This window comes from Nicotiana tabacum, chromosome 19 (assembly GCF_000715075.1).
Source record: "Nicotiana tabacum cultivar K326 chromosome 19, ASM71507v2, whole genome shotgun sequence".
Classification (NCBI taxonomy): Eukaryota; Viridiplantae; Streptophyta; class Magnoliopsida; order Solanales; family Solanaceae; genus Nicotiana; species Nicotiana tabacum.
In genome coordinates this window covers 63,329,391-63,354,435 of record NC_134098.1, presented here as the reverse complement: position 1 = coordinate 63,354,435, position 25,045 = coordinate 63,329,391, and the positions used below count along the sequence as shown (strand labels likewise).

The 25,045-nt window shown below is 40.1% G+C and overlaps 2 protein-coding genes across 2 annotated transcripts; both read right to left on the bottom strand.

The window, feature by feature from the left end:
- Window positions 1–6,369: 6,369 nt before the first annotated feature.
- On the bottom strand, window positions 6,370–6,678 carry LOC107801190 (monothiol glutaredoxin-S2-like). The gene has a single exon (XM_016624473.1). It carries the CDS (start codon window positions 6,676–6,678, stop codon window positions 6,370–6,372), a length of 309 nt encoding a protein of 102 aa, XP_016479959.1.
- Window positions 6,679–21,853: 15,175 nt separating this feature from the next.
- LOC107801188 (monothiol glutaredoxin-S2-like) lies at window positions 21,854–22,162 on the bottom strand. Its single transcript, XM_016624471.2, has one exon. It carries the CDS (start codon window positions 22,160–22,162, stop codon window positions 21,854–21,856), a length of 309 nt encoding a protein of 102 aa, XP_016479957.1.
- Window positions 22,163–25,045: the final 2,883 nt, after the last annotated feature.

The window sequence follows — 25,045 nt, the reverse complement described above, 5'->3', positions numbered from 1 at the left end:
AACCCACATGGCATATGTGGGAAGGCGGCCTAGCTGATCGGGTGGAGATCGGACGCCATATTGCGCATATGGTGGTACTACTCTTGGTAACACTTTTCTTTCGCATCACACGTCGAACCACATTGTTCATGGGGAGATGGCCTAGCCGATCGGGCGTGATCGGACCTCGTGCTACAAACATGGTGGTGTATCGGTGCTAATGATCTCCCAACCAATAATATATATATTAATTTCGTATTTGGAAAATTGTTATGTTTTAACTGGACATTTCGATATGGTTGATTGTGACTTGTTGTTTTTATGGTTTTCCCTTTCTTATATTGGCATTCTATTTTGAAAGAGGACAGTTAGCTTTACATACTAGTACTATTTCATATGTACTAACGTTCCTTTTGCCGGGGGCGCTGCATCTTCAATGGATGCAGGTGGTTCATAAGCGGGTAACTTTGGTCCTCGTTAGCAGTTATACCCTATTCAGTAGGTTTTGGTGAGCCCTACTCTATTTCGGGCCTAATATCATTTGATGTTGTACTTTGTGTTTTGAGGTATAGTCGGGACCTTGTTGCCGGCATTTTCATATTACTATTTTGTTGTACTTAGAGGCTCCGTAGACAGGTTGTGGGTTGTGTTTGATGTTGGAAATTGAACTAGAGATGTTGCTATTTGGAAAACATGTTTTTCATTATATCTATAAACTTGTAATATTTTAAAAATTATAAATGAACCTGCTAATGAATATGAAATGGGAGTTGTTAATGAAATCTTTTCAATGTTTGATTAATTGAGTACATCTCCTCTTTATTCATGAATAAGTTTGGGTAGAAAGAAATCTAACAGGCTTGCTCGGTCAGGTTCACTCAGTTGAGCACCGGTCGCGCTCCCCTAGATCGGGGCGTGACATCAATTTAGAAACCCGTATTCTTGCCCACATTGTTGCCGCCACTATTCTCCCCATAACTGGTTCCTACTCCACTCTGTCTCAAAGGGACACTTTTCTGGTCAACTATCTTCTTACCAAACAAAAGGTGAAACTATCCTCCTGGTAATAAATTTCATGATTGAATGTGCTGAAGATCCCTCAAGCCTACCCTACGGGGTGGTCATGACTCACCTCCTCGAGGCCTTCAATATCCCTGTTTCTAACTATACCTATGTATCTTTTTTCTAAGTGCTATAACAGCAGGGCGTTTGTTAGTACAGGATATGTCGCAGTGGATGGTACTTGGGTAAAGAAGCATGACGTTGAAGCAAAAGTGATCCTCTCCAGTTCCAAGGTAAAGGTTGATACTCCTCAGACTGCCATCAATAATCCATAGCTACTTGAAAAGATAACAGCACTTGATGACAAGCTGACTGTCATCAAAGAACTACTGTTGGTCACTCAGACTTCAGTTTGAGATGTCTATGAAATTGCAAAGGAAACAGGTTCTGATGTATCCAAGTTAAGAATTATGGTACTGAAAACAGCAGAAAAGGCAGTGAAAGCTTTCAAAGAGGTGCATAATCGAGTGGATGGAGTCTTAGTCACTTTAAACTCTAGCTTTGAATGCCTCAATGAAGCCATCTGCAACAACCTTACCTATTTCCTCCGTCGTTAAATCTGTGTTGGATGTTTAGACAATTTCTTTTGGTCTATGTGGATAATGTTTCTTTTGTATGTTATTTTTTTGGATACTCTGTGGATGACTGTAATTAAGTAGACTATCTGCTAATCTTATCTGATGGTAGTTAAAACTGCTTAGCCCTGTTTTTGATTGATGCCAAAGTGAGAGAAGTAGAATACATTTTTTACTAACTATGCAGGATATATAGTCGACTGGTAGGATACATTTATACTAACTTGCAGGATACGGCTCAGTCGACCAAGTAAAAACAACTACTAGCATCTGAATGAGGGGGAGTACAAATGAGGGGGAGTCAACTCCAAGTACTCAATTTACCTCACACCAAGTTAAGAGGGAGCCGACTATAACAGGGAATTTAAATGAATTAAGTTTTTTTGTCATCATCAAAAAGGGGGAGATTGTTAGATTTGGATTTTAATGATAGACAATAACTTAATTCTACTTGCAGAAAACCATTCCCAAAGGATGTCATGAGAATGGAAAAGACTCTAACAGAAGATCTGGAAGCACAAATCAAGGAGGAAAGAATCAAGTTGTAACCGCGCATTCTATGAAAACTAAATATTCGAATCAACCAATTACGGAAGGCATAAATCAATCAGCATACGATGATCAATCAATTAATATAGTAGATCAATCACATGAATATTCGAATCAATCATTTATGGAAAGCATCAATCAATTAGTATAGAAGATCTTTTGAAAATATTTCTCCAACGGCTCACAGGGAAAAGGAAATCAAGGAAGCAACGAAAGGAAAATTCCATTCTATTTCTGGAATGAAATCATCTTGATTGATTCTGAAAATCAACTCCCTTGGGTTGCTTCTCAATAATTTCATAAATGACAGATCATTGCAGGACAAATATATTTTTGCTCAATCATTTCATAACTGATTAGGAATCTATCCATGTACCTCAGGTAGATTTTAAGGGATGCCTAACACCTTCCCCTTAGAAGATCAAGAACCCTTACCCATAATCTCACCGGTTAGCAGACTAATAAAGAATATGACTTAGTAATCAAATAGGTACCGTAGTATACCTTCAAATATTAGGTGGTGACTCTCTTTTATCAACAATAGAGGAACCACAAATTAAATCTTGTTTTGACTAGTGCAAAATAGGGTGCAATAATTGTTATGCCACATGTACCTTCCATTTACTGCTAGAAACCAAGATCGCGTTCATCTCCCTTGTCGCAGGTTGATCTCCTCTTATTTGTTTAATTCCTTCTAGAGTTGGGAATTTCAGGAGTTGACGATATGTTGATGGCACAGCCTTCATCTCATGTAGCCATGGTCTGCCAAGAATAATGTTGTGGCCCATGTCGCCGTCTACTACTTCAAATAAGGTAGTCTTCATGACCCCTTCGGCCTTTGTGGGCAGCAGGATCTCCCTTTGGGTTGTCACACTTGCTAAGTTAAACCCAACAAGGAGCTTTGTGGCCGGGATAATGCTTTCAGTTAGCTTGGCTTGCTCCAGCACTCTCCATTGAATGATATTGGCTGAACTTCCTGGTTCACCAAAACACGTTTAATTTTAAAATCTAAAACCTTAAGAGAAATTACCATGGCATCGTTGTGCGGTAGTAGGAGTGCATCGACGTCCTCTTCTGTAAGGGTGATATCCTCCTCGGCGACTTCCCAGAGTCTCTTACTATGAGTCACTGATACATTTGTCTTTTTTGCTGCTGAAAAGGTTACACCATTAATCTCGTTCCCCCACAAAAATCATGTTGATCTTTAGTTGAGGAGGATTTTCTCCTATTTTTAAGGGCTCTGTGTTATCCCGGTTGCGGCCATAGTTATTTTTAGCCCGGTCGCTTAAGAACTCTCTGAGATGATCATTTTTAGCAATGTCGCTACCTCCTCGCATAGATGTCGGCAGTCCCCGGTCCGGTGGTCGTTAGTCACATGATACTCACACCATAGATTAGGATCCCTCTGACTAGGATCGGATCTCATTGGCCTCAGGATCCGTGCTTCCTTATTGTTTCTCATCGCTGATACCAGCTCCACCACGCTGATATTGAAATTTTACTCGGACAGTCTGGGGTAGGTGGAATCTCGGGAGCCTGATATCTCTTTATCCTGCAATGATCTGTTATTCCGGCCACTGACAGTTCTCCTATCAGTAGAAAACCTGTCCGCCGATCGGAAACCTCTTTCGCGTCCTTCAGCCATTTCTTAAGGCAAAAATCGTCCCTTAGAAGATTGCCGATTTGCGTCAAAACCATCCTTCGACTTATCCTTGTTATTTTCCCGACCCTTGGTTGATGTCGGAAAACCGAGTTTGTCGTCTTCTATTATTATCTTTGACTCGTAGCGATTGTGAATATCTGCCCATGTAGTTCCCTGGAACTCGAGCAGACTTTCTTTCAGCTTTCGGGAAGCATCAGAGCTCCTCGAGTTCAGCCCCTTAGTAAATGCCTCAGCTGCCTATTCATCTGGAACGGCCGGTAGCAACATCATTTCCTTCTGAAACCTGGTCACGAACTCTCGTAGCAATTCGGACTCTCATTGCACAATTTTGAATATGTCAGCCTTTCGAGTCTATATCTTCCTAGCCCCTACATGGGCCTTAATGAAAGAATCCACAAGCATATCAAAGGAATCTATTGAGTGCTTAAGAAAACATGAATACCATGTCAGGACCCCCTTCGTCAGGGTTCCCCCGAACTTCTTCTGTAGGACCAACTCAATCTCGTGAAGAGCTAAGTCATTTTCTTTCACCGCCGTTGTGTAGGTGGTGATGTTCTCTTGAGGATTCGAAGTCCCAGCATATATTTGGTACGCCTGGCATTTTGAACCATTTCGGGATTAACTCTAGTGTCGCGCTCGGTTTGAACGGTAACTGGGTGTACTTCTTTGAGTCTGGTCCCCTCAACACTAGCAGTGCACTCAGAATTTAGTCCATTCAAGCGTTTATTTCTCTCATAAACCGCATGAGCTATATTTTGAAAGGATCATTCCCGTTGTTGTTACCAGATCCGATGTTGTTCCCCCCGGCCCTATCGAAGCTGACCTCACCGCTCGGGGTGTTATTATCAACCCTTTGCGCTGTTTGAATTACATGAGCACCGGAGGAACTGGACCTCTTCCATTCGCGTTGTTGGAAGCACCGACAATGCTTGCCTCAATTCTATCATGGCATGGTCTTGCTGTGAGAGACGACCCATGATGACCTTTTGTTGTTCTCTCAAGATCCTTATCGTTTCCACAACGTGCTCATCTTTGGCATCATCAGGAGTCGTCTCACGCACATGTCATGGATATTGCCCTCCATGAACCGGCGTGGCTACATCCTTCTCGTTGCGGGTGTCACTGATCGAATCTTCGTATTGAGGTGGATTCCCTTGTGCCTCAACATTGCGAGCGATGTTGACATCGTTATCTGCCATCTTTTATGATTTTTTGCTAATAATCAAACAGATTAGTAATATATGCAAGGATCAACTCAATTATACAACTGTCTAAGCCCCACAGTGGGCGCCAAACTATTTACCTGTAAAACAGTATAGTTAAATTTATAACGTGATTTATAGACAAGTGAATCGATTTGATTCAAAATGATAAATAAATTAAATAAAATGCAAGACTTAGCGTTGAAATCAAGATAAGATAGCAAACAGCTTGGTTCCGGGAGCAAGGCTTCCGAAGACATCATTAAGAATATCAATAGACTTAAAATAAAGTATTATTGAGCTTAGAATAATGTGTAACACAAGTTTGTCTGAATTTTTCGTGTCCTACAATAGCTGTTGAAGTCACTATTTATAGTTACACCTAAGGAATAATGTCCTAGGATCAAGCCCCTTTTAAATGACAATTATGGTGGCCATTGATGAATGTGTAACAGCAGGCTATGAATGCCAAAATTCTCGATAACGGATTATGTATTTAATATTGAGGAATATTCCTCATTGAATGTCATCGGGTGGCAAATATTCATTTGTCCTCATTAGCAATATTCCCTTCGGGGTCTGCATGGTGCCAACTGAAGTTGCTGTCCCCGGTCGTGATTTCCACTTGCCTCCTTTTCTATCTGTCTACGGTTCCATGTGTCGCTCTATTATTCGAGCATTTAATATGAACCGATTCTACCCTATACAACTATAAAAAGAAGGATTAGCTACCATTGTAGGCACGAATACTCTGCACACAAAAAGCTATAATCTACTTTCAAATTACGCTCAGTTTTAGTTTCTTGAACATTGCTCTCACTTTTGCCATTGAAAAGGTTAAGTTTTAGTGAGGCTTGTAATCTTGTTTAATTTAACAATCTTACTTTTGTTCTTATTTACTTACTATTTTTGTGTCAAATCGATTTGTTTGTCTATAAACCACGCTATAAATTTAACTGTACCATCTTACGGGTAAATAAGTTTCACAAAAAAATGAGTAATAAGAGGAATAGGGAGTTTTGTGGAAGTCACAACTCAAAATCAACAAGTCATATATGTAAAGTATTATTGCAGTACTTATGAAACATTAGGGACATCTCTATTGAGAAAACAGACTCTTCATTGAGCATGTTAAATAAAAGATGCTCAAATGACTACATTCAAGTCCATAAACATTGCTATCAAACCAAACTACTAGCCACTGCTATTCACCTTCTTGTTCATAACTTTTACTGGCATATTAGAAAGTGAACCCGAATTAGTCGTTTTCAGTAGATTTCGAATACCAAATGTCTAAAAAAAAGAAAAAGGAGTGTAGTTATACACAGTATAAATGCTACTATAACCAAATAGCTTTAGCTTTCTTGAGCAAAGGAATACGCCTTCCCTCTAAATGGAGGCTCATGATCTCATTAGCACCACCAATTAATTCTTGTCCAATGAACACTGCTGGTACACTAGGCCTTCTCCCTGATGCCAACAGTGCTTTTTCCAATTGTAGGCCATTGGAAAGTTCATCTAATTCATATACAGTTAAGTTAGCACCAAAACTTGATATCAGTGTCTTTATAGTGTGGCACATGCAACACTTGCTTTTGCTGAACATCACCACTGGCTTTTCTGCTACCATCTTTTTCACTGACTCCATTTTTGGAAAGTTATAATAAGAGGAATTGAAGTCACTTAGTTATCAGTTGATCTGTTGTTCAAGTGATGATGAAATTGAAATCTCCATTGAAGCTATTTATAGAATAACAGAGAGAATGAAAAAGGAAAGATAATTTCGTAGTCTCTTTCAGATGAGGTGTTGAAACTGTTAGATACGCAGGCATTCCAGCTTCTTTGATACTGCCTTAAAGTGTCCAAAACAAAATGCAATCCTTCTTAAATTTAACATTTTACAAGTATGGGGGTTAGTACTGTATGTGAACTTCATATCTAGATATTCTTTTTCCAATGATATTACAACATAAAGTATGGGGGCTACTAGACTGATCTCTATATATACTAGTGCATTTTCTACTGTTGATTCGCCTCATGCACTCTTAAATTCTTGTTCCGAAACACAGGGGTTTTGCAAAATAAATTTGAATTTTTGTAAAACAAATGTATAAGGATTATTGAACTGATGATGCTGTGACAAGTCGGTGCATTTAGCGACGAGGAAAAGGAAGTTTGATTTTATCCTCTAATGATATTCTTTTCAGAATTCGATCTCAATTTATGGAAATAATTAAAGAGGTGATTTACCCTTTCAAGGCAAATGGTCGTTATTAGTTAAAGAAGAAACTGCATGCCCAAGACATATTCTCTACTAATACAGAATCATAGGAGAATTAAGATCTAATTATTTACAATAAACAATACAATGAATTAAGGAGTATTATATTGTTCTTATCATCATGTGATTCTTTTGATCGTTTTAAGATTCTTACTTAGCATTTGATTAGGTCGGTTAGTTTGTCGAGAAAAAGATGTCCATTCTTTTGATTATAAAAGATTCATGTTGCTTAGGTGGTGGTGACCGACAAGCTCCAATTAATTAAGCAAAATATATTTTACTAATTGCAAGATTAAAGATTCTTTACCTCGTTCAGAGAGGTGATGACTTATGAGATAGAGACTTGAATTTTCTTATGCCTGGAAAGAGTCCCTTGTTTTGCTTTTAGCATATGAATAAAGCTAATTAAAATTCCACCCGTGGATAAGTCAACTAAAAAGAAAAGCCTGTAATCGTATGAGTGGAGGTTGATTAAGATTCTAGCCCTGCAACTTTGGATGCAGCTGAAATTTTGATTTGAATAGCTGCTAATATCTTAAATAGCGACAGAGAAAGAATTTTATCAAATAAATTTAAAGGAAAAAACTCTCTCGTGTTTAGGAGATTCAACAATTGATACGTAGTTACCCTCAAAATCGGATAATAATTAAAGTTGTTCGTGGTTTAAGTATACGTTAAATAATTTGACACAAAATAATAAATCAGATTAAAGTTGAAATAAATAATGAGAAAGTAAATGCAAACCACACAAGTAGAATTATCTTAGCTTTGGAAGGTTTGTCACCCTTGAGCCAAAAATGCTTTTATCGATACCGGAACAGAATGACAGGATAATAAGATCTAGAAAGAACAATAAATTATCTTGGGATGCCTGTTACAATGTGTTTTACAAGTAATCAAACTCTCCTTTATATAGTAGGAGATCCCTACTTTAGGTACAATTCTATAAAAGGTAAAAAATCTCCTAGTTTGCTTATTTGCCGGTTCTTTACTGATAAGATTTTCGTCGAAATATCCAATTAGTTACGGATATTTCGGCTTTCCGTTATTTCGTTCTTCTGTTGTTTTATACCGACAATGTTTCCTCGAGCTTATTTGGGGTCAGGGTCGATTCCGGGATCACGGGCTCAATGTTCTTGAGGACGAACATTCTGACCTCGTGCTCTGGTTCGATGAGATTCGAAGTCGATCTTCAACCCTTCGCGTTCTGAGTCCGATCTGTTGTGCAATAGTTGAATCCGATTTCTACCGTATACAGATAGTCCCCTCATTTTTCGGAGAGTAAATGGCGAGAAACGATATGAGCTCCCGATTCTTATTTCGATAAATTATGATGTAAGCGACAAAAGGTAGTTGAAACGTCCTGTCGGTCCAGTCTTCAAGGCATTAAATGTGTGTCAGTTAATGATCGGCCACTCCAGGATGTGAATCGTCGTTTGGAAAACTAAAAATATCCTCTCATCCATTCATTTGAACTTTACATTCAAAATTTTTTCTCTTGTGCTTAAGAAACTTCATCACTCTCACTCTCACTCTCTTCCCTTCTGGTTTTCTGAAAGCTTCCATAAGAGTTTCCTATCTGCCAATCACACCTTTTATTTCATCAACATCTTCCTTTCTCCACTTTTTTTTACATTTTTTTTAAAGCAATGGCAAACGTTTCGCCTGCTGCTGCCGAGGAACCCCCTCTTCCTCAAAAAGAAACCCCCTCTTCCTCACGATCGTCAGCTGAGGAGAACGTTTCGCCTGCTGCTGCCGAGGAACCAACTCCGGAACCTCTTTTGAAAATGTTCGTTCCTACGGGGTGCCCAACCGGAGATGATTTCAAGGTCGAAAAACCCTCCTCGGTACCGGGTCGATGTTAGCCGGTCTCAAGATATATATGCTCGGTCATCGATAGTGTCCTCTGCAAGGTCAATGAGGATTGCAACTGGGCTAGTAAGCACGTAGTGGTCCCCATGCCCGAGGAAGTAATTACTACCCACGTGGAGGGTTTTTTAAGTATTTACACTTACCCCTTCACGCTGGACCTCCTGGATCCGGTCATCATTGCCTTCTGTAAGAGGTACGAGGTGACACTCGGTCAAATTCATCCTTCATTTTGGAGGATAGTAATTCTCCTCCGCTTCTTCGTGAGAAAGATTGAGGGATGTCCTTTCACCATCGACCATCTTATGCGTTTGTACAGTCCCCGACTCTATCGAGGGGGATTAATCAAGCTTGCCCGCCGGGCTAGTAAGGCCCCGTTCTCGAGTATCGATGAAGACCGAGACCGAGGCTGGTTAGGCCGATTTGTCCTAGTGAAGACCTCGGATTTAATCCCAGCTGAGTATATGCCATTTCCTGAGAAGTGGAACATGTCACGTAAGTACAATACTATTTTCAAGATTTTATTCATTACTCTTCCCTTCCTTTTCTCTACTCATCATTATCTTGTGGTGGTGCAGTTGTCGTTCGGATCCCAGATGCAGTTCCTCGACTCAAGGAGTGGGTCGAGGGTATTACCACACAGAGATCATACTCCGAGCATTCGTGGCATGAGCTTTCGAATGGCCGATGGGAGGCTCGTTCCCTTGGTGAGATTCTTCTTTAAGTAACGTTTGATCTTAATTTTACGCTATAGATTTCTGACCTGTTTTACTTCCTTTCTGCAGGTTTACCAAAAGATGTCAAAATGAGGCCTCCATCTAGTGGCGATGCTATCTTCACCGAGTCCCCCAGCTTCGAGGCAGGATAAAGAGAAGAAATGAAAAAAGGCTTCGAGTTATCCGGGCCCCGAGAAAGACAGGCCAAAGAGGCGATTGGTGTGAAAACCCAAAGAAAGTACCAGTAATCGAGCACCACCTCCGGATTCACTCCACCAATTGAGAGATGAGTCTGATGGTGAAGGAGAGGCCTTTGACTTGATGGACAGCGTGCTGACTCAGCTCGAAGGGCAAGGAGCTTCCTACCCGGAGGGGGGGGTGAGGCTGACCCTTATCACGTTATAGAAACCGAGACGGCCGGGGCCGAAGCCTCACGAGTTGTGGGAAACGCTTCGGAGGAAGCACTTGACGTAATAGAGATTGTCAAGTCACCCTCATTCACAAAGTCGACGCTCAATGAGGTGCAAGCTGCTAAAGAATGCCCCACCGAAGGGACTCATGGAGCGAATGACCTTTTCTGTAGTTTCTTTGATGGCGTGGACTCAACGGCCACGGAAGATGCTACTGGGTTGGGAGACTTAGATATACCGAGAAAAAGCCAATCCACGGAAGCAAGCGGGCCCTCTTTGAGCCCGAAATTGGTCAGTATATTTCTTGCTCCGAGTGCATATCCGGATCAGAAACGTACCATTGTCTTTTCCCCTTTCGGAGGATGCCCGGATTCTTTTCCCCCTCCCCCTCCCCCCCGTAGGGGTGGCCAGCTATGTTCGGTGCCTGTGACCGAGGATGATCAAGCTAAAATGAACGGGGTGGATGTATCCTGCCATTTCAACGAAGCACAACATGCGCTGAACCTGGTAACATCATGCTTTCCTAAGTGAATTTTTCATTTACACTTAGATCGTTTCGCTGATGACTTAACGTTTCTTTTTCTTTTCTTTTTTTGTTCGTAGGCCTCGGTGCTTCATCACGAGACTATTTTGAGGTACCGGGATGACCTGAAATGACTCGAAGCTGAAGTTCGAGAGCTCACTGAGAAGAGAGACACCTTAAAACTTCTTCGCGAACAGTTCGAATGGGAGGCTAAGAACCTCCGTGCCGAGCTGGAAGTTGCTCAAAAGGAACATGCTGACTTGGTCGAGCAGGTAAAAGTTTTTGAAGTAAGTGACGATGAATTTTATTCGGTGATTGATGGTCAAAATTCACAGGTCCAGCAAAAACTCGGTCGGATTGATCAGCTCCGAGCTAAAATGGATATAGTCAAAGCTAAGACCGATGAATAGAGAGGCAAAATGGATCGTTTGGCATCCGAAAAAGAGGCTGCTCGGGCACAACTAACTTTGACCGAAATCTAACTAAGAGCGGCAAAAGAAAGGGTCGAGGTTCAAACAAAAAAGGTTGAGGAGCTCCAATCTCGGCTAGGTTCGGTCGTCTCAGATCAAGAAAATCTGGCCAGGGAGCTTAAAATGGCCAAGCTAGAGGTTGTCGTTGTCAAGGCCGATGATGAAGCGGCTCAAGACCTCGTAAAAAATATAGTCGAGCATATAAAGTGGAAATCCCGAAGAGAGTCCCTTGAGGAAGTTCACGCTCGGGGCTTTGATTCATCAGCTGAGATTGAGGATGCCAAGGCCAGGAAGCTAGCCTATCCCGATGAGGAAGATTCCGAGGGCTGAGTTATGTCCGAGGGTGGCGGATACCCCAAAGGTGATGATGAGGCCCCTGGCGAAGACTAGGCCACTTAGGACCCTTTTTAGATGTTTTTGTCTTCTGCCTTCTGTATCACCCTTTTGTTGGGGCTGTTCGGCCATTGTAAAAATTTGCATCGGGGCTATTTGGCCCTTGTAAAATGAAGTTTTGATTTGTATATAAGACTTTTTCCCTTCCACAGCTTTTGAATTTTCCCTTTGTTTTATTATTTTGTATTCCCAAAGACCGAAATGCCCTTGTATAAAATAGTTTGGTTACGTTCGGAGGTTCAAACTAACCTTGCCTTTAATATTATTTTGTTTTAAGGAATCATGGGGATTCGGTATTACCGAAAACATTTTCTTTAACTAAGATAACAGTCCCCGGGTGGGGGTGGCTGAGGCCTTTGAAATTCGGGCATTGACTAGTAGGTCTTATGCCCCCGAGGCCAGATAGCTCGGTCCGTCCGAGTTTTTTTTTTTTGGATGGTAGTCCCCGAGTGAGAGTGATTGTTCGAACTCGAATTAAGGTGGCCCTTGGGCTCGATACCTTTAGGAGATCGGATGTAGAAAATTCCTTGAGAAATGCAAGAAAACTTTTAAAGGACAAGATGTTTGTGCGCAAGGAAGAGACTTATTTTTATTCTTGTACATAATAGTTATACATGTATACATGCTTTGTTCAATGATTTGAGTAGTCTATGTGGGCACGGTTCATTTGACCGTTTGGCCCTTACAATATATCCTATCGTTCGAGCCAAGAATCACGAAGTTTCTTTCCTTGCTAAAGTCGATATCCGAGGATAATGCCCCTCAGTGTTCAGAGTTGATCGAAGAGAGGCCTCGAATGTTATTGTGAACATCGCCGTTCATAGCCGGCCTTCAATTCTAAGTTAGCACGATTTACTTGTTGCCTCGTAAAGAACCTTGCCGGAAAACCCATTTGGGAAAAAACCAGTTCAAGAGAAAAAGAGTGCAACGCGTGCTTTCAGACCAAAAATCTTGTATCGTCCCTTGTTGGTTACCTGCAAGCATTAGTTTAAAATGTAAATAAAAGAAAGAACGGGGTCGTACCGTAGCAGTAATATCACTTCAAGTGAGTTATATTCCAGTTGTTTGATAGTTGCTTGTCGTTCATTGTTCCGAGTTTGTAGGATCCCTTTCCGGTGATCTTGATAATTTGGTATGGTCCTTCCCAGTTCAGCCCCAATTTCCCTTCGTTCGGGTTTCAGGTGCTCAGTGTGACCTTCCTTAGTACCAAGTCCCTGGAATTGAAGTGTCGAAGGTTGGCCCTTCGATTGTAATACCTTTCGATCCGCTGTTTTTGGGCGGCCAACTAGACAAGGGTGGCTTCGCGCCTTTCTTCGAATAGCTCCAGGCTCGTACTCATGGCCTCGTCATTCGATTCCTTTGTTTCATGTCATAATCTGATACTTGGTTCTCCGATTTCGACCGATGTTAGAGCTTCGGCGCCATAAACCAAAGAAAATAGGGTGGCCCCGGTACTGGACTTTGAGGTCGTATGGTATGCCCATAGGTTTTCGGGTAGGATTTCGTTCCATTTTCCTTTGGCGTCGATTAACCTCTTTTTAAGGTTTTGGAGTATGGTTTTGCTGGTAGATTTAGCTTGTCCATTCCCATTTAGGTGATAAGGTGTTGATAGTATCCTTTTGATCTTGTGGTATTCAAGAAATTTGGTTACTTTGCTATCGATGAATTGTTTCCCATTGTCGCATACAATCTCACTCGGCATTCCGAATCAGCATACGGCGTGGTCCCAAATGAAATCGATGAATTTCTTCTCCCTGACCTTTTCGTACGCCTGGGCTTCCACCCATTTAGAAAAATAGTCAGTCATAAACAATATAAATTGAGCCTTACCGAGTGCCCATGGATGAGGGCCGACGATGTCCATTCCCCACTTCATGAACGAACATGGTAACAAAACCGAATGCAGCAGCTCCCCGGATTGATGAATCATCGAAGTGTGTCTTTGGCAAACATCACATTTTCGAACGAACTCCTTTACGTCTTTTTCCATGTCGATCCAGTAGTAACCGGCTCTGATTATTTTTCGAACCAACGATTCGGCGCCCGAATGATTTCCACAAGTACCTTCGTAGATTTCCCTCAAAACGTACTCAGTATCCCTCGGTCCTAGGCATATTGCGAGTGGGCCATCGAATGTTCTTTTGAACAGGGTTCTGTCTTCGGACATGCTAAACCGGGCTACCTTTGTACGCAGGCCCCTCGATTCTTTTGGATCCGAGGGCAATTTACTGGTTCTGAGATATTCTACATATTTATTCCTCCAGTCCCAAGTTAGGCTCATTGAGTTGATCTCGCCATGGACTTCTTCCACCAATGATCTCATAAGTTGTACAACTTCTCCCGAGTTGAAATCGTCGTCTTCGACCGATGACCCTAAGTTAGTGAGGGTATCGGCCTCGCTGTTTTGATCCGTTGTTACGTGTTGCAAAGTCCATTCTTTGAACCGATGTAATATTATATGTAACTTGTCCAAGTATCTTTGCATATGTTCTTCTCTGACCTCGAATGTTCCATTAACTTGGTTTACCACAAGGAGGGAGTCGCACTTGGCCTCGATCACCTCTGCCCCCAAGATTTTGGCTAGTTCAAAACCTGCAATCATGGCCTCATATTCGGCTTCGTTGTTAGTCAATTTCACAGTCTTAATAGATTGTCTAATTATGTTACCTGTTGGTGGCTTCAATACGATGCCAAGTCTGAACACTTTTTCGTTTGAGGCGCCGTCTGTAAAGAGGGTCCAGATTCCTGAGGAAGTCCCTGAGTTAATTAATAACTCTCTTTCGACCTCGGGTATTAGGGCCAGCATAAAGTCAGCTACAAAGTCTGCCAAGATTTGAGACTTAATGGCGGTATGGGGTCGGTATTCAATATCGTACCCACTTATTTCCATGACCCATTTGGTCAATCGGCCCAAGAGCTCAGGCTTATGCATAACATTCCTCAATGGGTAAGTAGTTACGACACATATGGGGTGACACTGAAAGTATAGTTTTAGCTCCCTAAAGGCACTTAGCAAAGCGAGCGCCAATTTTTCTAGGTGAGGTTACCTAGTTTTGGCCTCACCTAGGATCCCAAAATATAGGAGCGTAGCCCAATTATGATCTTTAATACAAGTCTCAGCTCAATTTTTCTAACACGTGAAAAATGTTCAAATAATAACATGATTCTTTAATATTTATAAATTCACAGAATTTATTCAAGTCACAATTTCAATGGTACATGTCCACACGCTCGTCAACTATTATGTGCGTCACATCCAAACAATTTATATAACACGAAATTCGGGGATTCATACATTGAGAACCAATTTTAAAAGTGTTACTTACCTCAAACTGTATAATTTCTTACTCTGATATGCCTTTGCCTCGTGAATTAGTCTCCGAAAGCCTTATATCTAGATACAATTAATTTGATTCAGTCAATACAAATTATTGGAATTAATTCCATAAGAAAATACTAATTTTCCAACAAAATCTGAAATTTAACTCAAAAATCGCTCCTGGGGCCCATATCTCGGAACCCGACAAAATTTATAAAATCCGAAAGCCCATTCAACCACGAGTCTAACCATATCAATTTTACCAAAATCCGACCTCAACTCGGCCTCCAAATCTCAAATTCTTATTTTGAAATTCCTAAGCTCAAATCCTCTAATTTCACCTCAAATACATGTAATCTAGTCGAAATACTCAATGATAATCCAATATTAAGGAGTAGAAATGATCACAAGGGACTTACCTCAAGTTTTTCCGTGAATATCGCTCAAAAATCGCCAAAACCTAAGCTCAAAATATCCAAAATGAGAAAACATTCCGGAACCCTCGTTTTTAAGCATTGCCCAGGCATTTCCGCACCTGCGGAGCATGGGCTCGCACCTGCGCATCCACTTTTGCGGAAAAACCAGTGCTTTTGCGAAAATCACTTACCCAACAAGCCTCCACTTCTGCGATCCTCTATGCGCATCTGCGCATTCGCAGGTGCGTAACTCACCATCGCACATGCGGTCCCTTCGCTCCAACACCCTCAACGCCGCATCTGCGACCTCGCACGTGCGGACCCAACATCACACCTGCGACCTCTGCTCATTTCCTCCAAACTCCGCACCTGCGGCTTAGACTCTCGCAGGTGCGATTACACCAGAAGACAGAAATTTTCTCACATTTCTTCTAAGTCCGAATTTGATCAGTTAACCATCCGAAACTCACCCGAGACACTCGGGACCTTAACCAAATATATCCAACAAGTCCTAAAATATCATACAAACATAGTGAAAACCTCAAATCACATCAAACAACGCTAAAACCACAAATCATACCCCAATTCAAGCCTAATGAAACTAAGAATTTTCAATTTCTACATTCAACGCCGAAACCTATCAAATCAAGTCCGCTTGACCTCAAATTTTGTACACAGGTCATAAATGACATAACGGACCTATTCAAATTACCAGAATCGGATTTTGACCCCGATATCAAAAAGTCAACTACCCGGTCAAACTTTCAACTTAAATTTCTATTTTAGCCATTTCAAGCCTAATTTAACTACGGACTTCCAAAGAATTTTTTGGACACGCTCCTGAGTCCAAAATCACAATACGAAACTATTGGAATCATCAAAACTCTATTCCGGAATCGTTTATACATAAGTCAACATTCAGTCAACCTTTTAAACTTAAGCTTTATACCTTAGAGCTAAGTGTTTCAATTTATTCCAAAACCTCATCGGACCCGAACCCGGACCAATTACCCTGACAAGTCAGATAACAACTGTAAAGCATAAATTGAGCAGTAAATAGGGGAACGGGTCTGAAATACTCAAAATGACTGGCTGGGTCGTTACACCTAAAGAAGTTGTTTGATGTGACTGTTTGTCTAAATCTTTGTTACTGCTTTTAAGAATTCCAAGCAGTGTGATTAGTCTATGCATGTGCTAGTGGCAAGACCTAAACTAATCAACCCATGATTAGTCTTCCAAGGCAAAAATATATATTTCTGGGTTATTGCATACGTGAGTTGTGTGTTCTTTACCTATCCTTTGAATGTGATCCTAAGTGTGTAGATCTTTAACAATAATGCTATAATGTCTCTGCCTCCCCCCTCCCCCATATGTGTTTGAAATTCGACCATTAGACTTGCTTAATATGTGTATTATTCATGTGATATTAGAAATGTAGTTATAAAGTGAAACTGTTCTTACACCCTTATATTATTCTGTCAAGGGAATAGTATATTTCTATGGTAGGGGATATTATGGTAGTTGGTTTACATTGAAAGAGTCTCATTGGCACTTAAACCCAAAAGGAAAAATTAGTCGTTAGTGGTTAAGGGTATTTGGGAGTAGAGTTTAACTCTAGGTTGGGTTGCTCTCACTGGCACAAGCATTTCTATGGGCCTTAATACCCATGGGAATTTTGAAATATCGGGGGATTCAAAGAGGGCATCGACCTTGAGTAAAATTCTCTCCTTAGCCCTTAATTCATTAACACGTGTTGTTCTTTAGGGGTTTAGTGTTTAATGACAACTAAATATTTTCATTGTAAATTATTTGCCATGTATAACTACCACGTTAATATAAGTTTCTCATAGTATTTGAGTATTAATATTTCGTTATATTTTGCTCCAATCATTTGTTTATATATTTCATACATAATTGAACATGCATAATATATATCTAATGACCTTCTTTTTTTAACATATACATCTGTTTGGGCCTACTGAGTTCCTAAAGAACTCAGGCCCAAGCCCAGCACTGCTACATTTTTCTGGAAGTCTGAAGTCAGCTGTAGCCGCATCCTTTACTATTGGGCCTGCCTCTTTGAGGCTCAAATACCAGAGTCCAGTCTTCTTTATCTAAACTCCTATTATTATTATTATTATTGTTTCGCCACCTTAGTCTAGTACCTTGTTATACCTTGTTGTACTTTGTTGTTGATTATTCTATCTTACATGTATACAATACTTATATATTGGATTACATGCTTTACTTTATACCTTAAGTCATATAAAACTTAGGCAAGCCTTAAATGACAAAGGATTTAAAAGAACTAGTTAGTAACTAATCTCTCACTCGCTAATTAAAATTTTTTTATATCTTTACTACGTTTTCGCTCACCTTCTTGTCTTAAAGATTTTGAAGCCCAAAGCATAGAAAAACGGCAGCCCCACTTTCAAAGGAGGAAAATCATATATGAATCGCAAGCTTTATCCTTTTTAAACTACACCCTCCCTTTGTAAGAATTATGTCCTAATATACGGTAAGCCATATCTTTAGAACGTTAATTAAGGCATAGTATATATAATTGATTCCAAATCTAGTCTAAGTCCCATGGAGCTACCTCAAGTAGATTTTAAGGGGTGTCTAACACCTTCCCCTTAGAAGAACAAGAACCCTTACCCATAATCTCACCGGTTAGCAGACTAATAAAGAATATGACTTAGTAATCAAATAGGTACTGTAGTATACCTTCAAATATTAGGTGGCGACGATCTTTTATCAGAAACAGAGGAACCACAAGTTGAATCTTGTTTTGACTAGTGCAAAATAGGGTGAAACAATTGTTATGCCGCATGTTCCTTCCTTTTACTGCTTGAAACCGAGACCGTGTTCATCTCCCTTGCCGCTGGTTGATCTTCTCTTATTTGGTTAATTCCCTCTGGAGTTGGGAATTTCAGGAGTTGATGGTATGTTGATGGCACAGCCTTCATCACGTGTAGGCATGGTCTACCAAGAATAATGTTGTAGCACATGTCGTCATCGTCTACTTCAAACAAGGTAGTCTTCATGACCCCTTCGGCCTTTGTGGGCAGCAGGATCTCCCTTCGGGTTGTCACACTTGCTAAGATGAACCCGTCTATGAGCTTTGTGGCCGGGATAATGCTTCGGGTTAGCTTGGCTTGCTCCAGCACTCTCCATTGAATGATATTGGCTAAACTTCCTAGGTCCACCAAAATATGTTTAATTTTAAAATCTAAAACATTAAGAGAAATTACCATGGCATCATTGTGTGGTAGTAGGAGTCCATCGACCTCCTCCTCTGTGAAGGTGATATCGTCCTCAGTGACTCTCCAGGGTATCTTTCTATGAGTCACTGATACCTTTGTATTTTTTTGCTGCTGAAAAGGTTACACCATTTAATCTCGTTCTCCCCAAAAATCATGTTGATAGTTAGTCGAGGAGGATCTTCTATTATCTTTGAGGGCTCTGCGTTATCCCAGTTGCGTCCATAGTTATTTTTAGCCCAATCGCTTAAGAACTCTCTAAAATGGTCATTTTTCATCAATGTCTCCACCTCATCGTGCAGATGTCAGCAGTCCCCAGTTCGGTGGCCGTTAGTCCCATGATACTCACACCACAGATTAGGATCCCTCTGACTTGGATCGGATCTCATCAGCCTCGAGAACTGTGCTTCCCTATTGTTCCTCGTCGCCAATACCAGCTCCAATACACTGACATTGAAATTATACTCAGACAGTCTAGGGTAGGTGGAATCCCGGGAGCCTGACATATCTTTGTCCTGCAATGATTTGTTATTCCGTCCACGGTCAGTTATCCTATTGGTAGCAAACCTGTTCGCCGATCGAAAACCTCTGCCGCGTCCTTCGGCCCTTTCGTAGGGCAAAAATCGGCCCTTAGAAGATCACCGATTTGCGTCTAAATCATCCTTCGACTTATCCTTGTTCTTTTCCCGATCCTTGGTTGATGCCGGAAAATCAAGCTGGTCGTCTTCTATTCTTATATTTGACTCATAGCGGTTGTGAACATCTGTCCATATAGTTGGATGGAACTCGAGCATACTTTCTTTCAGCTTTCAGGAAGCGTCAGAGCTCCTCGGATTCAGCCCCTTAGTAAATGCATTCATCTGGAACGGCCGGTAGCAGCATCCTTTCTTTCTGAAACCTGGTCATGAACTCTCGCAGCAATTCAGACTCTCCTTGTGCAATTCTGAATATGTCGGCCTTTCGAGCCTATACCTTCCTGGCCCCAGCATGGACCTTGATGAAAGAACCCGCGAGAATCTCAAAGGAATCTATTGAGTGCTCAGACAAAAGTAAATCCCATGTCAGGGCCCCCTTCCTGAGGGTTTCCCTGAACTTCTTCAGTAGGACCGACTCAATCTTGTGCGGAACTAAATTGTTTCCTTTCACCGCCATTGTGTAGGTGGTGATGTGCTCCTGAGGATCCAAAGTCCCATCATATTTTGGTATGTCTAGAATTTTGAACCACTTCGGGATTAACTCTGGTGACGCGCTCAGTTTTAACGGCAACTGGGTGTACTTCTTTAACTCTAGTCCCTTCGAAACTGGAGGTGCACCCGGAACTTAGTCCATTCGGGCGTTTATTTCCCTCATATACCACGTGAGCTCGATTTTGAAAGGATCATTCTCGTTGTTATTACCAGATCCGCTGCCGTTCCTCCTGGCCCGGCCCCATCAAAGCCGACCTTACCCCTCGGGGTGTTATTATCAACCCTTTGTGCTGCTTGATTTGCAGGAGCACCGGGAGGAACTGGACCTCTTCCATTCGCGTTGTTGGAAGCGCCCGGCAATGCTTGCCTTAATTCTATCATGGCCTGGTCTTGCCGTGAGAGATGGCCCATGATGGCCTTTTGTTGTTCTCTCAAGATCCTCACCGTTTCCGCAACATGCTCGTCTTCGACATCATCAGGAGTCGTCTCATGCACATGTCGTGGATATTGCCCGCCATGAACCGGCGTGGCTAAGTCCTCCTCGTTGCGGGTGTCACTGATCGAATCTTCGTGTTGAGGTGGATTACCTTGTGCCTCAACATAGTGAGCGATGTTGACATCGTTATCTGCCATCTTTTATGATTTTTTGCTATGAATCAAACAGATTAGTAATAGATGCAAGGATTGACTCAATTACGGAATTGTCTAAGCCCCACGGTGGGCGCCAAACTGTTTACTCGTAAAACAGTACAGTTGAATTTATAACGTAGTTTATAGAAAAGCGAATTGATTTGATTCTAAAATGATAATTAAATAAAATACAAGACTTAGCGTTGAAATCGAGATAAGATAGCAAACATCTTGGTTCCGGGAGCAAGGCTTCCGAAGATAGCAATAAGAACATCAATAGACTGAAAATAAAGTATTATTGATCTTAGAATAATGTGTAGCACAAGCTTGTCAGAATTTTTCGTGGCCTGCAATGGCTGTTGAAGTCACTATTTATAGCTACACCTAGGGAACAAGATCCTAGGATCAAGCCCCTCTTAAATGACAATTATGGTGGCCATTGATGAATGTGTAACGGGAGGCTATGAATGCCAAAATTCTCTGTAACGGATTGCGTATTTAATACGAAGAATATTCTTCATTGAATATTATCGGGTGGCAAATATTCATTTATCCTCATTAGCAATATTCCCTTCGAGGTCTGCCTGGTGCCAACCGAAGCTGCTGTTCGTGGTTTTGGTTTCCACTTGCCTCCTTTTCTGTGTGTCTCTGATTCCACGTGTCACTCTATTATTCGAGTATTTAATATGAACCGATTTTATCCTATACAACTATAAATAGAAGAATTAGCATCCATTATAGGCACGAATACTCTGCACACAAAAAGCTATAATCTACTTTCATATTATGCTCAGTTTTAGTTTCTTGAACATTGCTCTCCCTTTTGCCATCGAAAAGTCTAAGTTCTTAATCAGGCTTGTAATCTTGTTTAATTTAACAATCTTACTTTTGTTCTTACTTACTTACTATTTTTGGGTCAAATCGATTCGTTTGTCTATAAATCATGCTATAAATTCAACTGCACAGCTTTATGGGTAAACATGTTTCACAAAAAAATGAGTAATAAGAAGAATGGAGAGTTTCGTGGAAGTCACAACTCAAAATCGACAAGTCTATGACATTATATGTGAAGTATTATTGCAATACTTATGAAACATTAGGGACATCTCTATTGAGAAAACAGACTCTTCATTGAGCATGTTAAATAAAAGATGCTCAAATGACTACACTCAAGTCCATAAACATTGCTATCAAACCAAACTACTAGCCACTACTATTCACCTTCTTGTTCATAACTTTTACTGGCATATTAGAAGGTGAACCCGAATCAGTAGTTTCAGTAGATTTCGAATACCAGATGTCTAAAAAAAGAAAAAGGAGTGTAGTTACACAGAGTATAAATGCTACTATAACCAAATAGCTTTAGCTTTCTTGAGCAAAGGAATAAGGTTTCCCTCTAAATGGAGACTCATGATCTCATTAGCACCACCAATTAATTCTTGTCCAATGAACACTGCTGGTACACTAGGCCTTCTCCCTGATGCCAACAGTGCTTTTTCCAATTGTAGGCCATTGGAAAGTTCATCCAATTCATATACAGTTAAGTTGGCACCAAAACTTGATATGAGTGTCTTTATAGTGTGGCACATGCAACACTTGCTTTTGCTGAACATCACCACTGGCTTTTCTGCTATCATCTTTTTCACTGACTCCATAATAAGAGGAAGATATGAGGGACAAAAAGATTGCAAAAAGTACTGATATTAATTTGATGAGGTGAGTTGATCAGTTGTTGAAGTGATGATGAAATCGAAACCCCATTGAAGCTATTTATAGAATAACAGCGACGTGTGTCCCTGCAATTAAATTAAAAGAAAGAGAAAGGAAAGAATAAATTCAAGGCCTCTTTCAGATAAGGCGTTGAAACTGTTAGATACGCAGGCATTCGAGATTCTTGATACTGCCTTAAAAGTGTCTAAAAAATGCAATCCTTCTTATAAATTACTAAGATCTTTACACGTATGGAGAACGTATGTGAACTTCGTTGCTTATCTATATAGTTTTTTTGCAATTACCTTTAACATATTGGAATATGATACTATATGGTAAATTGTTTATTTCATAAATCCATGGTTATATTCATCATTTAATTCGCATTTAAATGGAAGAAATCAAAAGTTTTGCAAAATCTTCCAAAAATAAAAATTTAAGATTTGGAGGTCGAGTTGTTATCGGAATTTAATAAAATTGGTATGGTTAAACTCGTATTAGAATGGGTGTTCGGATTTCGTACAAAATTTATCGAGTTCCGAGAGGCGGGCCCCGCGTTGACTTTTTGTTGACTTTTTAGAATAAATTTCTAAGTTGACATTTTATTATCCTGAATTATTTTCGATGAATTTTAATGAAGTTATACAATTAATTTGGATAGATTTGAGCTGCTGTCTAGAGGTTAATTCAAGCAAGAAGGCGATTTTGGAATATCGGCATAACTTCAAAAAGGTAAGTATCTTGCCTAACCTTGAGTGTGGGAATTATTCCTTAGGCATTGAGTCTTGTTTGGAATTTGTGTGATTGAAAACCATATACGTGAGGTGACGAGTACGTACTTGGTTTATATGTGCAAATTATATCGGTCTAAATTCGTAGAAACCTTTATGTATTAAATTGAAAAATTGTTGGAACATAGTAAATTCTTTATTTGTCATGCCTCATTCCTTGTTTGTTGAGTTTATATTTTATATGATAATTTAGGGTGATTGCCACTTGAATTTTTATGTGAATTTCGTGTTTTTGTTGATTTGATGTTTATTGGAATTAATTTCATTATGAATTTTTTATTTGCAAATAATTAATTAAATAAGCTTAAAAAGAGGCGATAATATATTTATCAAAATTTTAGATTAAAGAAGGCATTGCCTTATGCTGAGTTACTTTTCCATCTCTGTTATTTTGAGGTTTTATATACGTTGTGCGTAGCCTTGGGCTATTTGTTGAGAAATTTATTGATTTTTCTATATCTTTGGAATTGGTTGTGGTAAATAGGCAAATTGTGATATGAATTATTGTATTGTGTTATCGTTTAAACACTCTCCTTGATGTTACTTATGCTTCCTACCTTACTTGTTAATGATATACATGTGCTTAGTAAGGAAGAGTGTAAAGTACGAAGGGTGATGCCGTGCCATTTGAATTATATTATCATGTGAGGGAGAGTGTAAAGCACGAAGGGTGATGCCGTGCCATTTGAGAGTAAAAGCACGAAGGGTGATGTCATGCCATTTGAGAGTGTAAAGCACGAAGGGTGATGCCGTGTCATTGAGTGCAAAGCACGAAGGGTGATGCCATGCCATTTCATTTATATTATCGCGTGAGGATGAGAGTAAAAGTACGAGGGGTGATGTCGTGCCATTATTTTTATATTATTATATATTCATGGCACGAAGGGTATTTTCGTGCAGGCGAGGACGATAGACATACATTATATTGTGATATCGTTTCATTGTGTATACATTCATGCCTTTATCTTGAGATGTTATTGTGCACCTATATTTTCTATGTGACTTGTAGTCGTTGTTGCTTTTTGTGTGCCTCCACTTTATTTTATTTATTGTTATTGGCATTTCTCCCACTTAATTGGTATTGTTATGTGTATGCACGGTGAGAAAGAGATAAGTGCACGAAGGGTGTTACCGTGCCAATTGATTTGATCTACATGTATATATATTGGGTGAGAATGAGACAAGTGCACGAAGGTATTGCCGTGCCAATTGATGTGATATGTTGAATATATTTCTCACAATAAGAAAGTTAAATTAGGTGTCACACAGTGACTTTTATTTGAAAGAATTATATTTGAAGATATTTATTTGAAAGAATTATATTCGAAAGATATTTATTTGAAAGAATTATATTCGAAAGATATTTATTTGAAAGAATTATATTCGAAAGATATTTATTTGAAAGAATTATATTCGAAAGATATTTATTTGAAAGAATTATATTCGAAAGATATTTATTTGAAGGGAGTATATTCGAAATATATTTATTGGAAAGGATTATATTTTAGAGACTTTTATTTAAGAACTTATAGAGAAAAGATGTATATTTTGAAAGACTTGATTAATTGGATGTACCTGTGTTTATTATTCGTTTGAGCAATTGCCTTGCTGTTTAAATATAACGACCCGGCCGGTCGTTTTGACTATTGCGATCCCGTTCCCCCATTTACTGCTCAAATTGTAAATTATAGTTGTTATTTGGCTTGCTGGGGTAATTAGTTTGGGTTCGGTGAGGTTTTGAAATGATTTAGAGCGCTTAGTTCCAAGGTTTAGAATTTAAGTTGAAAAGGTTGACCGGATGTTAACCTATATGTAACGACCCCGGAGAAATTTTGCTAAGGAAATTAAGGTTTGGTGGTGCTAAGGTAGATCAATTAGTACAAAGATTATAGAAATTTCTCGGAAAAAGGTCTCGGACTTTTGGGGCTGAACAATGCACCGATGTGTAAAGGAAAATTTTGTCAGAAAAAGGTCATTTCTGCGACCACTATGCGGTCGCAGAATCACTCTGCGGACCGCATAATGGTCGCAAAGTGG

What these genes read in the sequence shown, in the direction of transcription:
- LOC107801188 (XM_016624471.2), bottom strand. Translation starts at nt 22,162, where the DNA reads ATGGAGTCAGTGAAAAAGATGATAGCAGAAAAGCCAGTGGTGATGTTC.
- LOC107801190 (XM_016624473.1), bottom strand. Translation starts at nt 6,678, where the DNA reads ATGGAGTCAGTGAAAAAGATGGTAGCAGAAAAGCCAGTGGTGATGTTC.